The 22,000-nt window shown below is 38.8% G+C and overlaps 1 protein-coding gene and 1 long non-coding RNA gene across 6 annotated transcripts; one reads left to right on the plus strand and one right to left on the minus strand.

The window, feature by feature from the left end:
- Positions 1-1,520: 1,520 nt before the first annotated feature.
- GATD1 (glutamine amidotransferase class 1 domain containing 1) lies at positions 1,521-13,362 on the minus strand. 5 transcript variants are annotated; one of them, XR_016280913.1, is made up of 8 exons: positions 13,202-13,345; positions 11,873-11,949; positions 9,609-9,714; positions 8,037-8,144; positions 7,020-7,114; positions 6,014-6,107; positions 4,164-4,333; positions 1,521-2,472 (listed from the first exon to the last, which is right to left on the minus strand). XR_016280913.1 is itself a non-coding variant. In XM_089520895.1 (8 exons), exons 1-8 carry the CDS (start codon positions 13,257-13,259, stop codon positions 2,466-2,468), a joined length of 660 nt encoding a protein of 219 aa, XP_089377021.1. In that variant the 5' UTR covers positions 13,260-13,362; the 3' UTR covers positions 1,521-2,465. The 5 variants fall into 5 exon arrangements, 3 of the variants coding, with proteins under 3 accessions (XP_089377021.1, XP_089377018.1, XP_089377020.1); XR_016280912.1 differs by having other exon boundaries at positions 1,521-2,475; XM_089520895.1 differs by having other exon boundaries at positions 1,521-2,475; positions 4,164-4,275; positions 13,202-13,362.
- LOC149314340 (uncharacterized) lies at positions 13,210-21,707 on the plus strand. The gene is made up of 6 exons (XR_016280914.1): positions 13,210-13,407; positions 15,285-15,371; positions 15,844-15,919; positions 16,923-17,011; positions 18,246-18,330; positions 21,638-21,707. It is a non-coding gene; the product is annotated as an uncharacterized LOC149314340 (long non-coding RNA).
- The last annotated feature ends 293 nt before the right edge of the window (positions 21,708-22,000 follow it).

Genomic DNA, 22,000 nt, shown 5'->3' on the forward strand with positions numbered 1-22,000 from the left:
TCCTGTGCCATCCACCCTGTCCTGGTAATTCTTTTCTGGAATATTCCCCTGCCCCCCACAATTACAAGGATGAAATGTGTCACTAGAGTTTTGAGTTTAAAAAGCAAGCAGGCATTAAAAATTGAAGCCTAGGCTTCCACTCCAAGCCATTTCAGTCCAGTAAAGCAAAACTGTGGTCTTTCAACTTTGGGAAAAGGACAAGATATCAACAGAACACAGATTCATTAACTCTATTCCTCCAGTAATTTTAGCACTTTCTAACTATATGTTAGTACTGAGCTGTAATATATGTATTACCTTCCAAATTACACAGATTTCAACATACCTATTTTGTAAGATCAAGTCAGAATTCTCTATTGCAGTGTGTGTTACGTAATTTTCTGTGCACTTAGTCACATAGTGAATTGTGTTAGTGTTAATGAATTGTGAAGATGTGAAGCAGGACAGCACCAAACGTGTCCCAGTGTGCACTGGCACACTCCAGCAGGCAGCCTGGTGTGCATCAATCAATCTGCTGGCTCTCTTACATAGTATCATAACAGCAGCGGACATTGTGAGACTGCTCAGTTACATTTCTTACAGATACAAGTACCTAAGAGAATTGTACCTAAGTGACGTGTGGGGGGGGCATCAGTCAGCTGCTTCCCAAATTAGGGGAACAGACCTCCATTAATCACAGCAGCTGCTTCCTGGTAAATGGAGTTTGAGGGGCTTTCATGGGTCCCTCTATCAGCCAAACTAGAGGCTACATTGGAATTATCAATACAAAACAGTCATGGGTACGTAACAGGATTACACATTTGTAACTGTCCAAGAGGATTCCAACCCCAATTTATTACTCAAAATGCATCTTTCCCTGTAGAAAAGTGAATAAGTGCCTCAACATTTTTTGGATTTTTTCTAATTCACTACTTCAGACATAGTTACTTTTCCTATTGTTTGCATAAAAATGTTTTTGAGAAGATACAAGTAACTTCTTGATTCATCTGAAGTAACTTTTTAGTTATTACAGTGAAAGCCATACTTTACATAGCCACAGAACTTCCAACAGGACTGTACCCATGGGAGGTACTCTGTTCAAGATGCACTTTGGCAGGAAAATATTCTGATTAAGCTGCCTCCATTTCATCTATTTGCCCAGAAAAAAGTACCACTGCACAACTATTCAAATAGGGTTTCTGTTCCTGAATAGCACAGCCCATCCTGAACATTAACATACAAGCAAGACGTATCCATTTTGCCAATTATATTTTAAAATCAAAACAATAACTACATAGCAAAGATATGTGTAATATAACTGAATACCATCAATTTATCTGTTGAAAAAGCACACAAGGCAAACAAAATACAATATAAAGTAACTTGATCCAACTGTAACAGTTCCTGCAATACTTACAAAATGAACTACAAGTCTTCTTGTACAATGCATGACAATGTAGAATGGAATAAACCAAATACTACCATCCCTAAGTAAATGTTTTTACATTTAATTGTTTTGCATCTTTTTTTTTTAAAAAAAAAAAGATCAGTTCACATGCTCTCACTGGCCTGAATCCTACTGAAATTCAATACTGTGTTAGTTAAGAGCTTGAAATCTAAATCAAAACTGTAGCTGATAATGTAGCATGAAAACAGACTTCTCCATCTTATTTTTTAAGTGTTAGATTACCTGATGTGCAAATATAAACATAAAGCTTTACTGTACATATGTCTTATGGATGATAGACCCAAGTTTAAATATAATTGAAAACCAGGCTAACTGTGGTAGATCTGGACCTAACAATAGATTTCTAGATTATGTGCAGTAGACTGGAAGCCAGAAACCCCTGCCTGCCAATTATTTAACAATACATAAACAAAATAACTTCCTTCCCACACTAAATTACTATTCCAAAAGGAAGAAAGCATGGAGTAGCTAGGAGTGGACTTTTGTGTTAAATAACTCTTAAGTTCTGGTATTGACAAGAAATTCCTGGACTCAGAATTATTTATTTCTGAGTATATGACTTTTGCTCCAAACTCCAGCAGGTGGGTCACAGGGTTCTAAGAAGAAGTAAAAGCTTGAAGTCCATTGCTGCTTCAACACAATAAAATATCAAAGAGGACTGTCACTGGAAGTTAAAAGTCTTTCAAACCAAGGTCCACTTCTTTGGCTATGCGGGGGGGGGGGGGGGTTATGAGCTTGTGTGGGGAGTTCACATAGTAGAAAATCAAGTTTTGCTATGTCTTTACCAGGATTTAGCATCTGTAGGAAATATGGGGTAAAGCAGGTTTAAAGAAATAACAGAAAAACATTAAGGTTATAAGGTTCAAAACATGAAGACACTCTTTTCCTACAGGATTTACTTTACTGTCTTTAAGTAAACACTGATGTTCTCTTCCAGAGGTAGGAAGGCTTACATTTCCATCTCCCGAAGTTATGAAGTCTTCTCCATTCACTCATTCATCCCATTTATGACACTTCATCACTTTCTGCTGAATAAAACAGGATATGAGATAGACCACAATTAACTAGGCTCTTATATCTATACTACGGAGATTTTCATCATTATCAATACATTTATAGTGCTAGCCAAAGGCTATAACAAAAAGCTTAAAATATACGAAATATTTATAATAAAGTACAAAAGTGCAAAAGGCACCCCATAATTTAACAAGAGCTAACCCAAATAATGGCCAAGCAAGTATAAAAGGTAAAAAACTTTCCAGTTATAGGTAAATTTCTAAGTTGCCAACATGAAATCAATTTAACACTTTGAGTCACCATGGCAGTTTGGGGCCTTTTCATCCAACTCTCTTTCTAATCTTTTTTTACAGATAAGGCAAAAAGTACTACTTTATGTGTTACAGTCACTGGTATCATTCAAAACAAATTGAACCGATTGTACAAAAGAGCTTCCACTCCCATTTGTCAGCAAGGGTGTTAGGAATCCCTGTCTGGGGTTGCTATACAGGGGACAAATTAGCATGTAATGCACAATGTCCTCCACCTGTCAAGGGCTGCAAATGTCTGTTTTCAAATAGCATATTATTGTGTCCATCTAAAAAAAAATTCACATTGTTAGAAACAGTAGTAGAGAAGCCTCCACAAGGGAGATCTTGCTAATTAGAGTAGACCAAGTTTTTAAGAAAGGAAAGTTACTGGTATAAACTGCCACACTTAAATGAATGTTTGTCACTCACATCCTTGGCATTTTAAAGTATCTATAGCCCAGAAGTATTCAACATTCCTCCTTTGATTTTCACATTGTGTTGTGGAATTAAAATGGGTTTAATTGACATTCTTACCACTTGACGTACGTAACATACTCAACACTGTAAAACTGCAAAATATTTTTATTGTAGCACAAAAATTAAGTAATCTTGGTTGGAAAAATATCTGCACACATTGGGTGGAGGGACTCAATGTTTGATAGAAGTACTTTTTGTTGTAGCTGAGCTTCTTCTGGGATATCACAGCAAATGGGATGAAAATTTTGCACCCAAGTGCCAGTTTTGTTTACTTCAGATGCTCCCTCCCAATTCCCTTTGTCTATATAGTTCCACAAGAAAACTACTTTCCGCCTTCATAGTGCTGAATCTCTTATGTATATCACGTAGTTAAAATGCCAATTAAATCTATTTCATCTCCAAGGTGTAACTCAACAAAATGTGTAAAATATCAAAAGTGCATCTATAAGACATTGTAGCCCTTGTTGGCCTAATTTTAGCAAAGACATTCATTTTCATTATTTCATGAACTATAACTCTGTATAATATAGTGGTCTGAATCTTGACTATGAGTCTGGAGATGAGTTTGATTCCTAGCTCAGCCATAAAACCCACTGGGTGACCTTGCGTGCGTCACATGGTCTCAGACTCAGGGGAAGGCAATGGCAAACCTTCTTTAAATGAATCCTGCCAAGAAAACATGATAGGTTCACCAGAGGGTTGCCATTAAGTTGGAAAAGTGTTGAAGGCATGCAACACACACACACACACACACACACACACACACACACACAGAGAGAGAGAGAGTTAGCACTTATGATGACAAGAAGTGGTTTTCTTAAACTGCAAAAAAAAATCAAAAAAAAAATCTGAAAGACAGAATCTGCACAACTACAGCATCCCAGGTCCTGCGATCTTATATTTTAGTGGCAATTTCTCCCATATTTTCTTACCTGCCATTGCAAAGAAAAACAAGATTCTGGACAGCTGCAATAGTAGAATTGTCATTCTGTCCAGTAACAAGATGTCTGTCCACTACTACGTGTACTGCATCTGCTTTGCTGGCTGTATTGAAAGAAAAATATATTCACATGTCTTTCTGTGACCTGCCTTGGGTCCCAGTCTGAGAGAAAAATAGCATATGCATGAAAAAAACCAAAAAAAATGAGTAAACTCACATGTTAAGACTTTGAAAGCTCTGCTAATATCTAGTAAAAACTAAAGTTTTTGCTCCTGTTCCTTATCAATGTTCTAAGCATGTATTCCATCTGCCAAATTGGAAATGCTGTGCCTATTTTCAGGGTATTTGTTTCATTCTCCTTTTACAGCTTGTGAAACACACATGCATTGTGTAGTGATCTGAGTGTTGGACTAAGACACTAGGAGACCAGGTTTTGAATACCTGCTGAGCCATGAAAATCCACTGGTTGACCTTGGGCAAGTCACTCTCTCTCATCCTCAGAGGAAGGCAAGGACAAATCTCCTCTTAACAAATTCTGTTTAGAAAATCCCATGACAGGTTCTCCTTAGGGTCACCATAAATCAGAAATTACTTGAAGGCACACAACAACAACTGCCTCAGTAATAATACAGACCTAACTTAGGCCTCTTTCACAATATGTTTTGTTAACACTTTAACTGCCACAATGCCACGGTATGGAATTCTGTGATTTTTGGCTTCATGGGGTATTTAGAATTCTCTGCCAAAGAGCTGTAGTTGAAATTACAAATCCTAGGATTCTGTAGGATGGAGTCATGGCAGTTAAAATGATATTGAAGTGCTATAACTGTATAGTGTAAAAGAAACCTTAGACTGAGATTTGGATCAGCAAAGGACAACTGTGGCTTGTCAGAGGTTGTTGCGAGTGCAATTTTAATCAATTCTATCAATCATAGCCAACAACTACGGGTGCAACATCTGGAAGGTTCCATAGCCCCCCCCCCCCAGTGTGGATCATCATCGGATTACAGACACAGTGAACATTGGACTTCATGTGCAAGAGGAAGTCTTCTCTTGCAAGGCAAAGGAGGAAGCCCAAAGCTTCCCACAGCTGATTTGCAATCGCTTACTCCCAAATTCTGAAATAAACTGTGGTTTTAGCCTGTCAATCTGAACTAGGTACAAACAAGAGCTCAAGATTCAGTCACATCAATGAACAGAATGGCATGATACTTTGTGTGTCAATTTCAAAATACCAAGATAAAATCATCAACCAGTTCAGAGTAATTACTCTTTTCAAATGTTTCCCAGTTCAACACTTTAAGAGGAAACCTATCTGGAATACTCTTAAAACTCATAATTAATCTTTGTGCAAGGATTACTCGGGGAAATCCAGCAGGTCATCATCATTTTTGACAAATTCTGAGTGCCTTAAAACAGTAGTTCAACCTTTCCTATATTACATCAATCACTCTACCCAAAGAACCTACTTTCTTCCAATAAGGATATTTATATGTTCACAGACACTATGTTACAATAACTTTAAACCCTCACCCCACTAGATGGGACACTGTAGTACTCCAAGTCACAGGTTGGGTTGTTTTGTTTTGTTTTGTTTTGCAAAACTCAGAAAATGTGAGACTATGGAGTAGGCATTTTACAACCTGTCAACTCAAGAGTTTTAAACAGTGTCCCTGAATTTCAGTCACCTGCCATGTAGCTTTTGAATCCCATAACACTTTCTTACAATGTCTCACATTTTACTTAAATGCAATACAACCTGACATTTTTTGTGGCTCACACTTTCATTTTATCAAGTTTGGATAAAAACTGATTGCAAAAGAGAATGTTAAAAGGACATACCGCTGAAGGTAGCTCCAGAATCTTTTGCAAAGTCTTCAACAATGATAGGCAAACTAGCAAAATTAGGCAGCCTTATTAGTTCATACACAGAGGGCTGGAAGAGACAAGATAATGCCATCATAAAATCATAATATAGCAAAATCTCTTACAGGAAAGCAATTGCACTCTCTAGGGAATACCCAGAACCAGATGGTTCCTTGGATTCTTAGAAAGAATTCAGGCTCAGGTGGATCTTGTTCGCACCAATTAAACCAGTTCCTAATCAGGAGAATAGATTCAACATTAATTCATACAGGATTAATTATCACTAAATTCAGGAAAGGCTCTCCAGATGTTATTAGACTGCATCTCCCAGCAACCCTAGCCAGCAAATTCAATACTGAGGAATGTTAGCCGTTACAGTTCAGCAATTTCCGGTGGGCTGCATTATTCCCACACTTGCAATTACTACATGCTGTATAGCCAAGAGAACACACAATTGTAGATAAAAACGAACCCACCACCCACAATAACGTATAAATTGCCTTTAATATTTGACAAAACACCAAACACACATCAGAGCCATTTGAGGAAATATTCTTATTATTACCTACCGGTAAGCATTCCAATGTTAATTTGTTCCCTAATAACTACTACATAAAACTGCATGCATTGTGGCTTTTCTTGATTTTTTTTATATTGACTGAACTATTATTTTCTTCATTTTTTTCTTATAGCCAAGAGGCTTATGAAACAGTATAAGGCAGATTTATTAAAATTTTAAAAAAGAAGACAATACATGTTTGCTACTTGGCTTTAGTCTGAAATGCCACTAAATTTTGAGCCAAATGTGACAGAAAACAGACTCCCACAAGAGATCTAGGGCAGAACTATAGATGTAATCCAGAAATTTTAGTCATTCTAAAATGGGTACAGGTTACAAACACACTAATCTATGCATAACAGAATCTTTTCAAAAGAGCTATGTATGAAAAATCTATTGCTTACACATACTACATCCACCTACCCCTGTTAAACTGTATTCTTGAAATACCCAGGATTTGTCCTCATTCGTAGCACAGCATAAGGCAGCAACTCCATGTCCAACAGCACAAATGGGCTCTACAAAAAGAAATGATTTTACCTAAAATCCCTGTGTTAACAACCAGAAAAAAAACAGTGGGTTTTATTTCAAGAAATACAGTTATGTAAATCATATTGTAGTTATTGTTTCTCATCCAAGCAATCAATAAAACACTTGCAATGCATTTAAGGTGTAGAAATGCTACAAATATATACAGGCTTTACTCAAAATGACAATAAAGATAACTTTAGAGGACAGACTTGGTAAAAAGCTGTCAGTTGGAGTACTGTTGATATACACAGCATGTGTATATCAGGAATACACACAAGGATACATTACCTATGCAACACTTTGTTACAAATTAGCTACACCAGTATTGTATTATTAAGATCAACAACATCTCTCTAATGGGTACATCCTAGCCAAAAATACAGGTCATAAAATATTACTCATATTACTGTATATACTCATGTATACGTTTAGAAATTTTAGTAAAAAAACTGATTCAAAAAATCTGGGTTAGTTTATCCACAGGTCAATGTAAGTACTGTATTTTAACTCTTATCAAAAAAGGAACCATGCCCTGGTGAAAGGTGAGAGCTTAATCTCTTCTCGAAGCACCAAAAAGAAGCATCAACCCCCTCTACTATCTCATCCATCCTGCCTTTAGGGGGAGCACAAACAGTTATGCCTGTCAAAAATTTTAAAGATCTTTAGCATTGTTTTTCTTTGCTTCATCCTTTACATCCTTTGTTAAAAACTGCTAAGTTTTACCCTCAACTTATCCATGGGTCATATCAAAATCCATAATTCTGGCCCCAAAATCTGTGCTCAACTTATACATGAGGTTGAATTATAGTCAAGTATATACAGTTGTCATAACATCTCTTAGCATATTTTCTAGTGTAATACGTGCAAAACACCAGGGTAGAGCATAAATCCCCAGAGAAGTTTACCTACTGTTCTCAGAGCTGAAATGCTGTAGTATTCTAGCCAAGTAACCACTGTTTGCCAGATCTGTCATAGCACCAGGGCAATCAGGAATCAATAAAGCATGATATCTAGCACCTACACAGGAAGAAGAAGGATAGCACAGATATTCTATGACACATCCAAGCACTGCTTCTTCCAAAGTAACATTTCATAAAGTTCAACAGACTGCCAGAAATGACTCAGAGGAGTAATACTGGAAGAACTCCCTGGAAGAACTTCTTGCTACCCCATCTACCTACTCAGTTTTCAGTCACAGTATATTAAAGTTATGGTTCTCACATCCTGCTAATCACTCTGTCAAAGAACCTGGGCCCCACCACTATAGAAATAAAAAGCCCAGCCTTGCCCAGAAGGATGTTTATACGTTTACAGATATTTTGTTACTGTATTTATCATTTACTTTAAATTTTAACTACAGTGAAAACTGCAACAGAACTAGTGAGAATAAATACAAAGAAATAGAAATAATAATTCCCTTAACAGAATAGATATTCATTCATTAATTGACTTGCAGGAAGATACAAGGAGTATACAGGAGCAAAATGCTATTTATTATTATTAAAATCCTGCATCCAACCCCACAACATCTGCTTTGCACTGGTGATGACACATGCCACTGATTGAGAACCACCGCTATAGAACATGGATTTTATCTTTCCAAATAATGGCCTTTGCTAACGCTTCACTCCGTCTAACTAGTCTTCCTGGAACATCCAGTACAGGTCTCAGAGAGATAAAATATCCAGTTCTTCCTAAAAATATACTCATCCCCCAGTCACTGCCCCCAATGGCCTGACTCATTCTGCCAATTTCAAGAGAGTTTGATTCTGAAGTTGTCAAAAAAAGGTTGGGCTGTTCCTGTCCTTCCACCTATCAAGGGCATTTCCATAGTTGCCAAAAAGAATGGGACTGACCTATTCCAAACTAAACACACCCTCTAGGACATAAGATACAGAGAAACTTTACAAATACAACCTTGAAACCGCCTTTCAAAGGAGGAGACTCATTGTTCCACTAAGCCCTTGTCACAGACAGCTCGGCTACTCCCCCACAGTGTCTGCAAATGTAGCATTTCTCTCTCTGGAATGAAAGGCAGCCATGCCACAATGTAGGAAAAGTCATGGGGATGTAACAATGTGAGAGAAACCCAAGGAACAGCCATGCCAAAATGTGGGAGAGATCAAGTAACTGCTTCATTCTAAAACAGTGCTACTCCAAGTGGTGATCTGTGGTCTAGTGCTGATCTGTGAGCTACTGGTTTCCAATTCGCACTGACTTTCCAGGAAAGAAAGAGTTATAGCCAATGAACACAAATGTAGTACTTGTCCCTGGTGCCTTGGGGGGGAAATGGTCAGTCCCCCATATCAGATAGCCTGAGAATTACTGTTCTAGAAGCCAGTGCATGCATAAGTATACCACTTAAATGAATGGCATTTCAAAGTTTGGCAAGATTGGGTCCCAAAATTGGTAGCAAGAGACATTACTCTCTCTCTACCGATAACTGATACATATTGAGTCGCAAGTCAAAGGATGTCTCACCATCAGTTGATTCCAATTTGGCAGGATTTGCATACGGTTTCATCCGAAAGTCCTGGATCCAGCGCATGTTTGCTTCATTAACCCCAGTGAAATCAATTGACTTTCCCTATAAGAATCATATTTCCAAGCATATTAAAATAAATATATGCAATAAACCTTTGAGTTTGAAAGTTAACCTTAAAATATAGTGTGTGTTTGTGTGTATGTATGTGCCTTCAAGTCACCTGTTGTCTTATGGTGACCCCACGAATTCCATAAGGTTTTCGTAGGAAAGAATACTCAAAAGATGGTTTTGCCACTTCCTTCCTCTGAAATAGAGCCTATAGCACCTGGTAGTGGTAGTCTCCCATCATGAGAAACATTTGATATGAGAGCCCATTATTATAGATACCAGCCGTTTTCCCATTACTGGATGAAAGAAAACAGACATTTCACAGGAAAACCACTTGATTCAGTGTAGGCACTGCTAAATATCCTTACACAGGAACAACAACACAATTTAAGCATTTGATAATGGGATTATTACCTTAATCAGATACCTGGTGCTGATTATGAGTTTTTGCCTTCTTAAATTTTTCAAGAGCAATTTGAACTACCTCTGTCAGCTATATGCCAATATTTATAATGGAAACATTTCCTACAAGCCAGATTTGGCCCTGCGGCTTTATGTGCATTTGATCATCCCTTAATATGAGAGACACTAATTGAGGTCAAACGTATTCAAATTAACTATATATTATACACACACACCCTTCTGTTGTCCATAAATAAATATGACAATTGAGGTTTACAGCAAGAATAGAGAACTGGAATATCTAGTTCTGGTTGATCAATGGTATCAATTTTAACATTTATAACTAGTATGGCAACAGATTTCCAACTATGTTTTAGCAATAGCAAGTGCATTTTATACAACAGAAAGTGCTCTTTTGGGTATATTGGTCACTACAATGTCTAATCAAGAAAGAGATTTATAAATCAGGAAATTGTTGGAGATATAATACTGCTAATGCTTCCATACTTCATGTTTTGGAATTGTCCCATAATAGCTACATTTGGGGACAAAGTAATCATACAAGTAAATTTGCTTTTGTAAAGTTACTTAACATTTGTGCTTGTTCTTTTGAATTATTTGTTTCTATGAAATTAACAAATGGCTAACAAGTTAATTTTCTGAGCTCTTTTGACTGCTAAGAGATTGATATTTTGTTATTGGAAAGACACTTTTTCCTTCACCTATGATCCAATGGATAGAAGACATAACAATGTTTACAATCATTGGGGGGGGGGGGGGGGATTATGCATAGGCAAAATTTACTAATGGGCTTACATTTGGTCAGCTTTTATAGAATATTACAGTACAGCTAATGAGGATATTTTTCCTATTTTCATGTTTTTGTTTTCCTGCTTTTGTTATACTAGAAGATTACTTTATGTTCCTTTTAAAATAAAATACTAGTAGTAGTAGTAATAGCAGTAGCAAAAAATGGGAGGAAGCATATTAGTCTTTCCACATAAAATGTTCTGTTTTTTGTTAAAAGGAAATAGATCCAGGATTTGCACTTTGCTGGCAAAAATACTCCACTCACAGAAGGTGCCTCAACCAAATTTCCAGGGATCCTCCCTCCACACAGACCTCATTCAGCAGGTCCCCAAATCCTCAGTGTAACATTTATGGGAGCAAGAGGAGCTGCCATGGGGAGGAGGGGTAGGGAGCATGTAACTCACTCTCTACCAACAAAGATGTAAATTCCTGAATATGGATATACCTCATATTTGTACTGACCTGAACCCTACCTATTTCCACGATCAAGAGGCTCCATGCCTGGTGAGGAGATAGCTGAATGAAAATGACTTTCTATTACCTAACAAAAAGCAGTGGGCAATGGCTGTGTGTACACCCTCAGTCCTGCAGAAAGTATTTCCAACAGCAAAAGACAGTTTCTTCACACTTACACAAGATTGTTCCAACAAGGAAGCAAGAACAGCTCTTTCCCATCTTTATGACCTGCATCCTTAGAGGTCCTCTGCCAATCATCTCATCAGCAAAGAGAAGTCTTGCCTCCTTCACCCCCAAAAAATAATGGTGAAGGGGAATTGTATGACCTAGGGCCCAATTCTTCTCAGAGCCTCTTCACACACAAAACAGGACCTCCATCAGAACAGGATTATTTCCTGTGACTTTTCACACAAGTCTCAGTATCTGTTAATACTGACAGTTTCCAACCATGGTGATCAATGCTACAGCTAGCATTCTTACTTACCCCTGGAGTAGCTACCTGAAGATTAAAAGCAGTGCTCGCCAATGTAAAAGAGTGATTGAAGGAATCGGCAGATACACCTGGTGAAGAATTAAATAATGTTTGTGAGAGGTCTTCAAAGTGAACATTTTTCATTCTATTAACTCATTAAATCTGGTAATCACTTTACTCCCCTAAGAGGAGAGACTTACTCCCCTAAGAGGAGAGACATGTGGGAACCTCACTCTTCATCTACCCACATTTCCCAAAACATTTTACATTAAATATAGGTACCATGACCTCAACATTGTCATTTTACCATCTGTGCCTGATGAAGAAACCCGTGAAGGTTCAAAAGCGGATGTGAGGAATCACTATAGGATGGTTGTCCCAACAAAATCATCATCACAGGATGAATTTTAGTTTATGTTGTGTGTGCTTGTTTATATTTCACTTGATGGCAAATATAGCTACCTTTTCAAGTCTCTTCCAACTATGATTCTATCATTCCGATTGCTTTTAAATAAGACCAACATTCTTCATACGGAGCAATTAAAAGAGACATAAAATGTTGGTCACTGTATCAGATATAAAATCAAAACAGAGGCAACATATTAATCTGTTCAGTACCATCAGCAACATCTGAAATTGGAAATCCAGAGCTACTTTCACACCGCAGAATGAATGCAGGGTGGCACCACTTTCTCTGTCATGCTATGCTCCATGCTATGGAATCCTGGGATTTGTAGTTTATTGGGCAGCAGAACTCTGACAGAAAAGGCTAAAGATCTCACAAAACTACAAATCCCAGAATACCACAGAATAGAGCTATGAGAGATAAAGCGGTGTCAAACGGCATTAAACTGCAGTCTGGGTTTAATCTGAGACGTGGTGCTGCAGTGCTAAACAGACAAGGGTGACCCAAGAGGTCCTCCATTTGCAGGACACGTCCTCCACTTGCACCTTCTGCCCAGGAGAGAAGCCCAAGATGTCCTCCATTTAAAGCATGACTCAAAAGAACAAATTTACATCTATATGACTGTTTTTAGATTTCTATTTTGCCATGTCCCCCATTTCCCCTTGAAGGCCCTTCATTTTAAAAAAGCATGGACCCCATGGGTGCTTCTAAGCTTTCCTTGGGGCTGGGCCATGTTCTCCACTGCTTCCTCCCCTCAGTGCAAGGAAGGCATTGGCTGGGTCCCCTCCCTCTCTCTCTCCCAGAATTCTGGAGCAGTGTCAAACCGGACTATTTCTGCAGTGCGGAGGCAGCAGCGGAGGAGGAGGAGGAGGAGGAGCAACGCGGCCCCACGCGAGCGCCTAGGCTAATGAGCGCGCGCGCGCGCCTCTGCTCACCTGCAACGGCGGCGCTGGCCACCAGGAGACACGTCGGCTTCGCCACGCGCTCAGACATGGCGGCGCTTTTGGCGGAGGAAGAGGCGAAGGAGGATGTAGCCACCTTCCCTCTCACCTGCTTCAGCGCTCCCCGAAATCCCTCCGCCGCACTACCTGCCTGAGGCCCAGCTCCGACTGCGCATGCGTACCCTCTTGCGTCTTTCCAAGTGGGCCCTTAAGCACTGGTTCCCAATCTTTTGGTGTTTTTCATTGTTTTGGACTTCATTTCCCAGACGCCCCAGCCACCTTGGGTCACGTTGAGGGACTCTGGGAGATGAAGTCCAAGAATATGAAGTGCAAGACATATGAAGAGGTTGACCTGTATATAGTGGTCCCTCCACAGTCATAGAATCATAGAGCTGGAAGTAGGCCTGAAACCCCCCCAAACTGCTCTTTTAAGGGATTTTGGACTCCAGCTCCCAGAATCCCTGACTATTGGCCAACGTGGCTGAGGCTCCTGGGAGCTGAAGTCCAAAATTTCTCTTAAAGACCACAGTTTGGGGACCACTGCCCTAGAGTGAGGGAAATGGACATCCTTTGGAAGCAGCCCCTGGGAATGCCTCGCCCATAGCCCCCTCACCATCTGAATTCTTATGCTTGGTTGAAAGGCTTTGCCTTTTAGGCTTCTCATACTCATCTGGTTGGCCCTCCTGGAAACAGAAAGCTATGCTAAAACAGTCTTGTCCAGAAGAGCTCCTCTGACCTTACGTTCTCATAATGCCTCTTATTATATTCAATGAGAACTCCACTACTAGACCTTTCCTCCCCCACAGCAATACTACAATCTCTCTTACTGTTGCTATTTGGATTTTGCAGCTCTAACAGGATCTATTTGCGTCCGCTTTCTCAACTGGCATCATAGATCATGATTACTGATTTGATAGGCAATCATATATTACACCCAGAGATCTGCGCAGATTTGGTTTGACTATGCTCCAGGGAATTTGGAAGTTTCGCATTAAACAGACAATGAGGGAAATGTGTAAAAAGCTTGTGGTGTTTGTTGTTGTTTCATTTGCTTTTGTTTTCAATATCCAAATGATGTTCCTGTTGTCCCAGATTATTTTCTGGCAATTTCCAGGACCAGCTGAAATGTTTTATTGCCATGCCTAAGTGGGTTTATTTTTAATTCTGAGACATATGATGAGAACAGAAAAGCATCCTTGTCTCCTTTCTCTTTCCTAGTTATACTGTATTAGTGCATCAATGAAATGGCACCTTGCACTAAAGCACTACAAGTGTATCTGCACTGTAGAAATAATGCAGTTTGACACCACTTTGACTGCCATGGCACCATCCTACAGAATTCTGGGATTTGTAGGTTTGTAAGGGACCAGTGTTCTTTGGCAGAGGTTAAAGACCTTGTAAAACTACATATCTCAGGAATACATATGATGGAGCTGCACCACTTAAATTGGTGTCAAGCCGCATTATATCTGCAGTATAGATGCACTCTTCAACATTAAGATATTTTTTAAACAGAGAGGGAAACTCTAGAATCACTTTAGCAAAGTGTGCTCTAGTTTTAAAATATCGATGGAAAAGCTCTGGTTTATATCCAACAAACTGAGGCAAACAGACCCAAAAATAATGAAATGGAGATGGAAGCAGAGGCGACAACAGCTGACAAAACCCAAGGAGCTATATCACAAGAACTCAAATGTCATTGCTCTTCACAGTCTGGAAAAGCCATTAGCTGGTTATGTTAAAACGTAGTGCATTGTTATCTTTTAAGCTGGTTTGGGGCTTCTCACTGGTTGCTTAACAAACATGGAGGGACGTGTCTGGAGTAGTACATCTGTTCTGTTGGTTCTCATTAACTATGTTTTCAGATTGAAAAACACATACTAATTGATACACAGCCTTCTCAGTCTATTTCTCTGCTCAGAAAGTTTTGCATGTTTTAAAGTTTTGTTTTCATTCATTTAATTCACACCAATATACAGTTTCTAAAGACTAGGATAACTTAGTTCTAGAATTAATGATGTCACAGTTAGCAGTGTTCCTTATTCACAGGATGCCAACTGGGTCCTATTTTCTACAGGATACCTGTGATTTCTTCTAGAGACGATCTGCACTTACCAGTTAGATCTATGTAAGCAGTTTGATCCCTGTAAAATTGCACTGACAGGTTGGTAACAATGAGATCCATTTGGTGGTTTCTAGAATCTAAAACATGTCTAATTTGGCTTATTTTCATTTCTGATGTAAGCATTATACGTTCTGGTAATATGACTAGTGTCTTTGTTACGAAAATGCAGTTATTACTAGTGAGCTCCTTTCAAAAAGGCCATGATTGCTCCCAAAGATGATGCTAAATTAATTTAGTTTCGCTCACATGGGGAACTCTTCTAAAACCTAGTCCAAAACCTGACTTGATATTACCATCCTACTGACATGAAGGTGACTAGCAACTACTGGCTCTTTCCCATGCCTTAAATAAAGCACATCCACCCACCTGTTCCTATTTCCATACCTGTAAGCATTGTATTATATCAGGATGGGTAATTTCACACTGACAGAATTGTGACTTTTGTTATTGCTTCCATATAGCTCTCTTAAAATAACTTCTTCTCCTCTTTCCTAAATTGCGTACTTTCCAGTTCCCTCAATACTCAAACAGGTCCAAGCCAAACAACAGCTGCTACATCATCTTTTGAACTGGGAATAGAGAGGAAGGTAGGTGTATAACATAACACAACTCACAAGAAACAGTTACAGGGATGCCCTCAGCGATGTACAAATGACAGTGACTGGGCTTGGGTTGACCAAGGGGTTAAGACAAATTTGTGCCCAGACAGATTAGCATATCCAGATGTGGGCTCTTGTTAGCAACATGGACATGTCAGGCAGAAATTCTGAAAGACTGTCAGTTTTCCCCCTATCTTTTGGACCATTTAACATCACACAGAATTTATTCTTTAGCCAAATTGAGAGCTCACAATACTGTCTGTTTTATGAATGTTCTAATCTGAAGGAGATTTCTATCAAACCTAACAACAACCCAAGATAATGGTTGATCCATATTTGAAGTGAAAGGCGAAAGGGGCATCAAGCTGTTAAATTTTTATATCATCTAAGTGGCAAAATAATAATTGCAAAATGAAAATAAATAATAATTTAGCTTGGTACTAATGTAGGACAGTAGTAAATACAAGAGAACATATAAAGGGATGCTTGCTATGGTATTTGATTGAAATATTTCTTTCCATTGTAAGTACTGTACACTTCTAAAACCCACAACAATTGTATCCTGATCATAAATGGTTCTTTATATCTTTCACATGTTAAATAAATTATATTTTATTCTTGTAAAGCTCTCATCCATTTTGCATCACATACATTTCTGTAATAATAGGCATATCCATAGTGGACAGATTATATTTGTTTTCATGGCTGCACCTTATGAAATCCTGGGATCTGTAGTTTGGTGAAGTAGTAAGGATTCTCTGCTAGAGAGTTCTTGTGCAATCACAAAATTGCAGGCCTATAATAAATTACCAGCTATTTACAATGTAAACTTGGAAATGCATAGGGAATACATGGTAATTCAAATCTGCCTCAATACCCTCTATGAATGCTAGCAAAATTTCAGACAATATTCAAAGAGACCAGGCAGATAAAAAGTAACATTGGTCACGTGAGGTACTATGCAATATCTATTGTGTGTTCTCTTCCATAGTGAACAGCAGTTCTAGCCCAAGTGGAGGATGTATGTCAAGAATTTCCCAATTCTCCAGCGACTGAAGAGGGATGAATTCTATGACCAAGGTGATGCCAGTTGAATGCAACCCAGTCTCATACCTCTTTTCCTTGGAAGTAATCTCCTCTGTGTTTAGGAGCTTGCTCCCAAATAAGTGGAATTCTGTTGTTGTGTGCCTTCATGACATTGCCGACTTGCTGAGCCCCTAATGCTCTTCTGTGCAAAATTTTATCATTGGGCTGGGGGGGTGGGGTTGATTTCCGCTGAGGCTGAGCGAATGTAACTTGCCCTAGAACAACCAGTGGGTTTCCATGACCAAACTGAATTCAAACCCTGGTTTCCCAGAGCCTAGTTTCCCTAGTGCAAGACTCAAACCATTGCACCACGTTGACTCCTTCTGAGAATTTGTCCCAATGTTTACAATAAGGACAAAATCTGGCTCATGCCTTAGATATTCTCCTAAAACAGGGTGGAAAGCATTTGGATCACAGGACACACATGGACCACAGAGGACATTTTGTTTGTTTCAGCCAAAATCATAAAGTGGCACTCTAATTCCATTTTAGCAATGTTCTATGGAAACCTGAGACCTTAAGGAAATATATTTATAATTCTCAGTCAGAGAACTTTAGTGCCCCTCCCAAACTATAAAGTACAGGATTCCATTAGTATGTTGCCAAGGCACTTAAAGTGGAGTCATAGTGGCATAATTGTGTTAGTGCGATAGGGGCCATGGTGAGTTGCCATTCTTGGAACCCTCCAGGAATGACTATTTACCTTTTCAATAATTCACTGGAGTCATCTGCACTTTCAAAACATTTTTAAATGCTTTTAGCAAACCAGAAGTAAACTTCTGATCATATCCAGTTTCGATTTATTTTTTCCTTAGTGCAGCCAGGAAATGGTCCTCTAGATCCCTGGAACTTGGAGCCTAAGATGATAAACCCTGAATTAATTTTAACATCTGATTTCTGTACACTTTCAAAATAAACTTGAAGTTGACAGGAACAGAGTCAGAAATAGTCATGACTATTTTTCTTTTCCTTTTGTAGCTGAATGAGAGCTGATTCAAGCTAGGGCTGACCATGACTAAGTTTTATAATTTATTTACTTTAAAGATTTATATACTATTTTTAAATCAATTAGCTTGCAGAGTGTACAGATTACAACAAGGGAACAATATTCAATTATAGTTGGCCCCATAGACAACAGATTTTACAGCTGCATTATGGATAGTAATGGATAATTTTAATGTCTGTGAGATGAATAATTCTGTATTTGTTTCTTATCTTTTCCTTACAGCTGGAAAATACATCTTAGGTGCCATTATTGCTGGATGCATTTTCTGGGGCTTAGTTTATGGTCTGCTCATTTGGTATTTTAGATGGTAAGTAAACACGTTTCTCCAATTGGGACTGAAAATACATAATGTCCATATATGGATATAGCCTAGAAAAACACCAGATACCACTTTTGCTCACCAGATACCACATTTGCTTCAAATGTGCAATTGTAGGCAAATTGATTTCCTGTAACAATATTTTAGAGCATACCTTAGTTGTGCTGGACTGCAACTCCATAGACAGTATGGAAGACCCCTGGATCAGAATAAAACTACAGTAGCATATATTCTTAGGTGCCAGTTTTAACTTTCAAGGGCTTTTATTCAGCATGTTTTACATGCAAAAGGTTTTAATTTTTTATTTAAACCTAGCTGCTTAGATTGGTGTTTCTCATGGTATCTAATATTGGGGGGGGGGGCTCCCCCTCCCAACATTCTGGGAACTGCAACCATATTTGTGTCCATTGGCTACAATGGTTTCTTTCTTATGCTGGTCCAAAGCTGGTAATCATTTGCCAAAGATGGCTATAATAATATATATATATATATATATATATATATATATATATATATATATGAACATTACTATTACAAAAAAAACCCTTTAACTATATTAGAATTTGTTCATATATCATCAAATTATAAGAAATAAGGAATTCATAGTCACCATTTGTTTTTAATGAAATACAAGGGCAAAATACAAGCAGTGGAGGGGGAAAGAGTTTGAAAGCAAAAACTAGCTTGTATCTTTGCTTACTGCTTCTTGATCTTTAGAGAAATTTAGCTGACCTCCACCTCCTTTCACAGGTTTTCCAGCTCCAGTTTGTTCCTTAGTGTGGTTCAGACTTCCACTTAATTTCTCTTGTGGCTTAAGGCTGGCAATCTGAAGTGCTTTACATGACCTGTTTTGTTCTGAAAACTGTTCCTGATATTCAAGTATAGAAACACACGTAGTTGTTCTTAGGGAAAGCTGCAGTAATATCCTGGTGGCGCAGTGGTTAAGTGCCTATACTGCAGCCACTCATTCACAAACTCACAAGGTTGTGAGTTCAATACCCACTAGGGCAGTGGTTCCCAACCTTCCTAATGCCGTGACCCTTTAATACAGTTCCTCATGTTGAGGTGACCCAAACCCACAAAATTATTTTCGTTGCTACTTCATAACTGTAATTAAATAGGTGTTTTCCAGTGGTCTTAGGCGACCCCCATGAAAGAGTCATTTGACCCCCAAAGGGGTCCCGACCCACAGGTTGGGAACCACTGCACTAGGGACTCAGGGTTGATTCAGCCTTGCATCCTTCCAAGGGTGCTAAAATTAGTACCCAGTTTGTTGGGGGCAATTAGCTTCACATATTGTAAACCACTTAGGGAGTGCCTAAGTGCACCAATAAGTGGTATAGAGATGTATGTGCTATTGCTATTGTTATGATTGGCATATGAATGAATCAGAATTTAGCTATCTGCAGGTCACAGTAACCAAGATCCTGAATTGCACAGGGGAGATGTAACACTCCACCCAAGCAATTCCACCTAATGACTGGGTTTTTAAGCCTGTAGTCCTGCTTGAAAATATCACCATGGACTCCATTGGCCATTTAGTGGCCAGAAGAAAAAACCATGCACCCAAGAACCATCTATTTTTACAACAACAGTAGCTGCCCCCTTTCAGGACCTTGCAGATGAAGACCCCCCCCCCCCCAGCTTCAACTAGTTCATTCATGGACACCCTCCACTCTCCCCCTTCCACTAAATTGCTGAGGAAACCCACACCTGCTCTTTGCAGCAGGCTTCCTAGGTGTGGCTTCATTGTGCAAAGAGCTACCACACAATGATCAGAAAGGGGTATACACTCCTCATAGATTCCAGCTGTCACCTCTCAGTCAACTGCCCAACTGCCCTGACTATCCTGTCTGTATTTCTAAGTACGCATTAAAAAACTGCACTTAATTCCAGGTGTAACAACCTGGTCATTGTTTACTTAGCCTAGAACAAGAGAGAGGTCAAAGTCAAGAGCACTTCATTTTACCAATAATCATTTTCCTGTCTTTACCATTAACATTTCATCTTTGGAGGGAGGGGGCGTACAGTCAGCCCTCCATATCCATGGATTTTTTTATGCACAGCTTCAAGCATCCACAGCTTGAAAATATTTAAAATATATATCAATTCCAAAAAATAAACCTTGCTTTTTCCATTTCATAAGGGGCAGCATTTTACTGTGACATTGTGTATAATGTGACTTGAGCATCCACAGATTTTGTTATCCATGGGGGGTCCTGGAACCAAACCCCAGTGGATACCAAGGGGCCACTGTATTTCATTTCCATTCTTCTCCTGGTAGTTTCACTCTTGAAATATATGATGTAAAGCCCCAATATCATAATTTGTCTGCTGCCACTCCATCATTATTGGCTTCTGCTCTGCTGGGTGGAGATTATTATTCTATTATATGTGAGGCTACTCATGTCTTACAGGGAGATGCAGTGACAGAATGATGTGAGTTGTTGGGTTTTGCAACAAACTTTTGGTGGAAATCATGAATTATTCTACATGATGTGTAAACAAATGTACTTGGTATTCTTATCTTGAGCTGACTGTGTAAAAAGACTTTATTAAGGGCACAGGGCTGAGGTACAAAGTGGCTCAAACAGTCTCAAAGGAATTAGCCAAAGCACATTGTAAAACCATGTGGATGTGATGCTAAGAAATGTGATAGGGAATAAATTCCCTTATTTAGGGAATAAAGAGCAGACCCATCCTATCCCCCTATCCCATATTTTAAACGATGTATTCTTCCATATTCCTGTTTGTAGCCACAACAAACATTGTTAATATGCACAGCAGTGGTTGGGTTGGGGGGGAGGGCTGCAGTTGAATCTAACTCTTACTTGTATCTCAAACTCTTCCAGTTCTTTATTACCTCCTCTGAAGACCAGAAGTGTGTCAATTCCCCTTTAGTATAATTGGCTGTACACACGGATGGAAATGAACCACACAGAGCCAAATATTTTCTGTAGAACTGCTGGTTGATAAAGGTGGCCACCAACCTAGATAGCTTTGTGAGGGATATTTCCCAGCACATTTTGGGTCTGATTGGTGGCCATTTGAATGGGAGAGGCGCATATGTAGTGCATCCCACTCACTGCACAGTTGGGCAAAGCTCTTCCTTATACAACATCTAAAAAAATACTTACATTGGTGTAATTCTAGTTACACCAGTGTAAGTCCCCAAGATGATTCTGGCTGTTGTCTTTAATTCACTAATCAATGTTCATTACAGACTAGAGAGAACAAAACTGTTATGTAAAATTGAATGTGGTGCTAAAAATAATATTTTAAATCTTTCTTCCAGGAGACTTGAGAAAAATGAGAGACGCAACAGATCCAAAGGCAACTCAATATAGTTTCACCTATGTCCCCACCCTACTTTTGTCAATGATAATATAATATTATATATCAATATAATAAAATTTGAAAATATGTTGCCAGCAGAGGTGTTCAAAATATTGTTTGAGGTGACTCCTTACTCTGCTTGGTTCTTTGCTATATTTTTCTACTCTCCACTGAATCCATAAAGCCTTGAACAAACAGCAGCGATGTTTGCTATTTTCCATTTCCAAAAATCCCTAAAATAAGGCATTCTTTCTGCCTTTGTATTTTGGATACATGTTTAGAAAGAAAGCATGATCATAAGATCAAACTGCATGCCATCTTA

The sequence above is a fragment of the Sceloporus occidentalis genome, unplaced genomic scaffold (assembly GCF_023333645.1).
Source record: "Sceloporus occidentalis isolate IW3139 unplaced genomic scaffold, rSceOcc1.0.p SCAF_4, whole genome shotgun sequence".
Classification (NCBI taxonomy): Eukaryota; Metazoa; Chordata; class Lepidosauria; order Squamata; family Phrynosomatidae; genus Sceloporus; species Sceloporus occidentalis.

What these genes read in the sequence shown, in the direction of transcription:
- GATD1 (XM_089520895.1), bottom strand. Translation starts at nt 13,259, where the DNA reads ATGTCTGAGCGCGTGGCGAAGCCGACGTGTCTCCTGGTGGCCAGCGCC. An exon ending in GGCCAGCGCCGCCGTTGCAG is followed by an intron (nt 11,950 to 13,201) that starts GTGAGCAGAGGC and finishes ATTCTTCACCAG; the next exon opens with GTGTATCTGCCGATTCCTTC. An exon ending in GCATTTCAGCTCTGAGAACA is followed by an intron (nt 7,115 to 8,036) that starts GTAGGTAAACTT and finishes TTCTTTTTGTAG; the next exon opens with AGCCCATTTGTGCTGTTGGA.